This window comes from Pinus tabuliformis, chromosome Q (assembly GCF_031772625.1).
Source record: "Pinus tabuliformis cultivar Carrire ecotype Pingquan chromosome Q, CPIR1, whole genome shotgun sequence".
NCBI lineage: Eukaryota > Viridiplantae > Streptophyta > Pinopsida > Pinales > Pinaceae > Pinus > Pinus tabuliformis.
Window position 1 is genome coordinate 1,148,749,648 of NC_142296.1, and position 6,787 is coordinate 1,148,756,434.

General features: G+C 35.5%; 1 protein-coding gene across 1 annotated transcript; it reads left to right on the plus strand.

Annotated features, from left to right (window-relative positions):
* The first annotated feature begins 5,539 nt into the window (after positions 1–5,539).
* On the plus strand, positions 5,540–6,511 carry LOC149223668 (21 kDa protein-like). The gene has a single exon (XM_089383380.1). It carries the CDS (start codon positions 5,579–5,581, stop codon positions 6,212–6,214), a length of 636 nt encoding a protein of 211 aa, XP_089239506.1. The 5' UTR covers positions 5,540–5,578; the 3' UTR covers positions 6,215–6,511.
* The last annotated feature ends 276 nt before the right edge of the window (positions 6,512–6,787 follow it).

Below are 6,787 nucleotides of genomic sequence, written 5' to 3' on the forward strand. Positions count from 1 at the left end.
TAGGGTATAATATTATTCATAAGGTTGATAATATTAATCTTAGGGTTTATAATTTGTAATATTATGGTTTATAATATTAATACCATGGGTTTATAATATTAGTCCCTTGGGTTTACCAACCCCTTGGGTTTATACCATTAATCTGTTGGGTTTATTAATCCCTTAAATTTATAATACTAATAATTAGTTGGGTTAATTAATCCCTTAGGCTTATGATATTGATCCATTGAATTTTTAATCCCTAGCATTTATAATATTAAACCCTTGGGTTTATTGATCGCTTGTGTTTTTTTTTTTTTTCTGAATAAGTCTACTCCTATATTGATACAAAATATTTTTACAGAGAGGCCTCGGCCTCGAGAGGTCTAGCCCAGAAAGGTGGCTTACTCACATTACATTTTTGAAAATTGACCCAAGAAGATTAGCTGATGACTGACTAGAACCAGGACCATGACTGGTACATTGAGATAGAAAACAACATTGTCAAAAACTGTAGACTGACCAGAATACCGAAACAACTTGTCTGAGCTTTTACATATGATCATGGGAGCACTGCCCAGGTCAGAATTGTAATCTAAGTCAAAAAGCAGCAAAACCCTTAGCTTTAAACAAACAGGGAAACTACAACCAGAGAACGAAACCTTATTATGCATCTTGATCAGTGGGAGGCGCTTCTTCCACGATACGACAACCAAAACTGGAGGAATGATCATCATCTGAGGGATTGCCCTTTTCGCTTGGAGAACCGCCTTCAATCGGAACACTCGGACTCTCCCGAGTTGACATAACCTGGGAGGCCGAACCACCTGGAGCCTTGTTCTGCTGGCTATGAGTCTAAGAAGTCCCTGGCAATTCTTTCTCCCTCGTCTCCGTAGTCGCATCTAGAGTTGCCGACGCCGGACCAACTATGCCTTCGCTCAGCTGAATAGTAACAGATGCAATGAAAGAGTGATTACTGAGAGTACAGGGAATTTGAAAACGGGCCGTATGAGCATGAATATTGTGAGAGCTTGACTGTAAAGCATATTGCCCCTGGCCACGTCCACGACCTCTCCTGGTGGTTGGATGGTAATCAGAGTTGAATCCTGATGAGCAAGAGGAGGAGTTCGTGGAAGAGGAAGAGGGCTGGCGAATGGTCGCCCCCGAGAGCCTCCCCTTTGATAGCCCATTCTTCGGCACAATATAGGCATGCTGAATAGAGCTGAGGGGACAAAACGAGTAGCAAAACTTCGCAAGCCGGGAAACACGGGAATGGGGAGAGCAACCTCGCTCAAAGAAGCACTGATAATGGTAGAGAACAGGCAGTAGATAAAGTTGCAGGAGGGTCTTTTGAAAGCTAGAAGTTCCAGCTGAGAATCAACCCCGCAATTCAGAGCGTAGCGCTTCCCTGGACTAACCCGAGAGCAGAGCGTTGCGACAACAAGGATACCAAACATTCGCCGAGGAGGAACAATGAAGAACTGTAGGAGTGCCATGAGATAAGAAAAGAAATGCCAATTTGGGGTGTCGGGCTGCATTAATGTAGCGTTAAATGATCTTACTAGGAGAATGAAGGATGGCAGCGAGTGAGGCCAGATGGTGTTGAGTGTGCACCACGCGCCAGCCCATCCAGCCGCCTTCCTACCCTTATCTGTACTGCACACCCACATCCAGGATATTGATCGCTTGTGTTAATAATCCTCAAAGTTTATAACGTTAATCCCTTAGGTTTATAATATTAATAATTCCTTAGGTTTGTAATGTTAATCCCTTTGGGTTTTTAATATAAATTCTTTGGGTTTTTAATTTGTTTGGTTTGTAATATGAATAATTCCTTGGGTTTATAGTATGAGTATGACATAAGGTTATTAGACTGTAAATGGATTGGGGTTCAAACAGACTCATTGTAATGAGTTAAGAGCTTGAACGAATGGTAATTATAGTGGGCCCATATCGTCAAGGAAGGAATAACTTGCTTGACATAAGGAGAGAGAGGTGGGTTCAAATACAATATCTCGAACCTTAATGCACATCTTGAGGAAAAAACGAAATAAATGATTCTCTATTGCATCTCATTTTGCATAGTTACATTGTATAAGTATCTCTCTCTTGCAAATTGCATTGCACATATTTTATTGCATTTGACTAACTAATATCATTGTTAGCAAATTTGTCTAATTCCTTGTAGTCATGCTCTTGCAATCTTGTAGTTGGATCGTCTTAATTTGATAATCTAATAATTAAAAGAGAATTTCTAATAAGAATATACAATTGATAAAGAGACATTGGTATCCTTATTCATTTAAAAGTGCTTCTCTAATTAGATCTTGTGATCTGTTTAGCAAGTGATATTGGCTATAATAGCTTTAGTTTACCCATGTTTCTCAATAAAAATGATGATTAAATAATCAATATGATAACATTACTCAACAAAAACAAACCTAGTAACCGATGAATAGAATGAATGTAACATTGTGCACACACTTTGTTTGTATGTCTCTAGTAGCTGATGAATAGAAAGAATGTAGCACTGTGCACACACTCTGATTGTATGTCTCCAACAACTAATTAGTAGAATGAATGTTTGAAGTGAAAATTAGTAAGGGTTGATGTTTTATAGTTTTTTGATCTAGAATTTAATTGGTAGGGAAGATTGGGATGGATTTCCATCTCCAAAATTCAAATGTGTGTTCTTGATTGATTTGTACATGGTCCAATGGATGATAAACTTTCATGGTTGATCCTTGTGCTTTCCTGTGTTTAATTCTTGGATTGAGTAGAATGAATGTTTGAAATGAATATTAGTAAGTACTGATGTTTTATAGCTTTTTGATCTAGAATTTAATTGGTTGGGAAGATTGGGATGGATTTCCATCTCCAAAATTCAAATGTGCGTTCTTGATTTATTTGTACATGGTCCAATGGATGATAAACTTTTATGGTTTATCCTTGTGCTTTCCTATGTTTAATTCTTCAATTGAGTAGAATGAATGTTTGAAATGAAAATTAGTAAGGACTGACGTTTTATAGTTTTTTGATCTAGAATTTAATTGGTTGGGAAGATTGGGATGGATTTCCATCTCCCAAATTCAAATGTTTGTTCTTTATTGATTTGTACATGATCCAATGGCTGATAAACTTTCATGGTTGATCCTTGTGCTTTCTTGTGTTTAATTCTTGAATTGAAAGCGCTGGTGTGTTTAATACCTGAATTGAAAGGGTTGGTGTCTTTTATTGCATCATCTAAACTAATTCTTAAATTGAATGGTGTCATTTATTGTCTTCAATATGTTGAATGGTTAAACACACATGTAGATATGGTTGACACACATTTCCCCTGTTCTTGTGTAGGTATTACCCAACAATGGGATGTGTTGCTCCAGTGGAAATCAATGAGTGACTCTTTGATGGGATAGGTGTACTCCTAGATAGAATTCAATGGAATGTTTTGTAGTGCATTTTCACTTAATTGATAATTTAGAGCTAGAAGTAGTTGGGATAGTATGTCTTGTCAACTTGTGATGTCAAAGCTTGGTGTTTGACACATATTGATTCAACCAATATATAAATATAATTTGAACATAATTTAATAACTTATATAGCTTAATATAAATTATTTATATGCATCTTTTTAAGATTTATGATAGTTTTTTTAATAAATCTGTGGAAACTAGTATTGGTCAGCCTCTCTTCTGGATCTAAAAAATTAATTATAAAATTACAAAATAACTTATTATTATGCCATTAATTAATTAATAAAATAAATTTTTTATTTAAAAGTATTAATTAATTATTTTTTAATATTAAATTAAATTTCAATTTTAGTGAGGGCTATCCTTATCTCTTGCAACTTTTCTCATAACTACGGGGCCGACGTTCAATTTGGTGACAGACTTGGCTTTAATGGGGAGGCAAAAAGCAAACTCAACACAACAGCTTCTTCATATAATATTACACTATGAAAATCAACTATAAGAACAACACAATGAAATTAATTATATATAGCTTTTATGTCACTAAATATTAATTCCACGAAATTATGATTAGTGTATATATGTGAATGTGAAATATTTATTATTTAAAGTGTTATAATTGATAGCTTATATTAAATCTCATGTAGCGTGTCATTTCGTGTTAGGATTACGAAGGAAAGTGAAAAATGGTGGAATTTTTTTTTTTTTTATGGTTTTAAAATTAATTAAAATAAAATATTGAAAATTATTTTATTGTTGTTTTATAATTAATTAAAATAAAATATTGAAAATTATTTTATTGTTGTTTTATAATTAATTAAAATAAAATAAAAATTGTAGTTTATATTGAATAAATAAAAATTATATTTTTTTTTTTACATTTTTTTGTTTGGCTAAGAGTTTGTTTTTTAAGATGTAAGGAATATGTTAACGACTCAAGACCCAAGGTTATTTGGCAGGAGTGAAAGTCTGCCCCGTTAAAGACCAACATCAATGGGTTATTCTAAGTGGCTTGGTTTTTTTGGATTAGGAGTGAGGAGTGAAAGTCTGCCCCTTTAAGGACCAGCAGAAGCTGGTTATTCTAAGTGGCGTGGTTTTCTTTGATTAAGGGTGATGACTCAACCTATTCATGGTTAGCACCCAGAGATAGTTGTCCAGTGTTGCTTTGACCACTGAGTTATGATAGGTTTTTTACAACGTAGCCTAACTTATATACAAAATGACATTTTTTCACTACATTTTTTCTCGTTAATTTTAATCAAAATCTGGTTAAAAACTTGGTTAATTTTAATCAAAATCTCCTTAAAAACTCCAGTTTAAATTGTTTAATGTGCATATTCAAAATCTTGAATCCATTTATAAGTTCAAAAATATATTTTAAACAACAAAAATTCTTGAAATTGTATTACCAAATTATAGTGAATTCCAAAAAAAAATGTTATTTTATTTATAAATTAGACTAAACTTCTTCAACAGATTAATTAAAAAAAAAAAAAATTATATTCTTTACATACTTACCCTTAAATTTATGTAAAATTTTCTGATTTATACCCGGGTTTCCCAGCATGCTGACTATAGAAACTGATATGCTATATCAACCGGTCTTCTTATAGAATTTGACCAATATATTTTAAACATTCAAAAATATATTTATACATTCAAAAATATATTTTAAACAACAAAAAAATCTTAAAATTATATTGTCAAATTTTAAATTGCTTTTTACTGCCTATAAAAATAATAAAATAATAAAAATTATATTTTTTTATCAAATTCCCATTAAATTTGAACAAAACTTTTTGATTTATACCCGGATTCCGAGCACGCCGGCTATAGAATCTGGTCTGCTGTGTAAACGGGTCTTCTCATAATTTGACGAGTGTGGCCACAGTTCCTCGTGGAATGCAAGTGGGAGTGCGAAACCTACAGATATTATCAAAGATCTGCTGCAGTGTCACCGACTTTAATCAGCCACTGCTGGACGCGGCCCATTGGAAAAGTACCTCCAAAAGCGGAAATAATGTTGCTAACATCCCTATTTATAACGAGCCATTCGCTTCCAGAGCTTATAGTCGCATTCGCTTGGTTTTACATCTCATTCATTATTTTCTAGAGTTAGACTGGGTATGGATCAATTACTCGCTATTCTATCTGTTATTACAATTGCTCTCATGCTGCCTTCACTTGCTGCAGCAGCAACAATGGAGGACGTGAAATATCCGGCGTACTATAACCACACGGATATCGCGGAATTCATTAAAACTTCGTGCAACGTGACTCTATATTGCCAGCTCTGCGTTTCGTCGCTCTCTTCCTACGCCGGGCGTCTTAAGGCGAAGCAGAGTGATCTCGCGAAAGCAGCCGTGGTAGTCAGCCTCTCTAATGCTCGCAACGTTTCTGTCTGGGCCGCCGGCCTCAAAGCCAGAGGCGCCTTGATGAGTCAAAGAGAAAACGCAGCGCTTAAGGATTGTCTTGGGGATTTCAGGGACACTACGTACGAGATTAAAGGATCTCTGGTGGAGCTGAAGCAACTGAAGCCATACTCTTTCAAGTTTCAGATGAGCAACGTGCAGACGTGGATGAGCGCGGCCCTTACAGACCAGGAATCCTGCCTCAATGGCTTTCAGGATCTCCACGCCACTGGTCATGTTACGGCCATGGTCACCGATCGCGTGCAGAACGCGCGCAAATTGATAAGTAATGCTCTCGCTCTCGTCAACGCATTCGCTGCCACCGGAGGAGGACATGAGCTCCATGTCTGAAGCCTTCAAGGGCTCCTCGCCTCAAATAATATATTCAGTATTTCATAGAATCTGTATACCATAGCTTTTACCTCCAGCCTTGAGCCAAATTTTGGGGCTTTTCATTGTAAATTCGGTTATAGTGATATAATAAGTACTGATGAGCAGAATATGCTTCTGCACCTTAAGATGGTAGTCCGGTTGTAGATGCTTTGGCTGGTGTTTGGTTCCATTAGGTCCGAGGGTCGAATTCAGGGGCCTTCTGAGCATAAAGCTTCACTGATCGCTCCTTAGTTGCACAGCCCACCTCGCCTACTCAAAAGATAATCATATGTTTGGGTCATGAGCGGCCATATCACCATAACTTCGATAATCATATGTTTGGTTCACGAGCGGCCATATCACCATAACTTCGAGTTTGTGTCATATCACATAACTTGGAGATAATGTGCGTCATCTCTTTCAATATTTTATATATATTTTAACGATTCACTAATTAAAAATACTGATTAATTGATTTCATCTAACCGTTAATTAAATAAATTAAACAATTAAATTAATTTTATTTTATTAATTAATTTTTTAAAAAAATTT

Excerpts from the sequence above, each read along its gene's own strand:
- LOC149223668 (XM_089383380.1), top strand. The coding sequence starts at position 5,579 with ATGGATCAATTACTCGCTATTCTATCTGTTATTACAATTGCTCTCATG.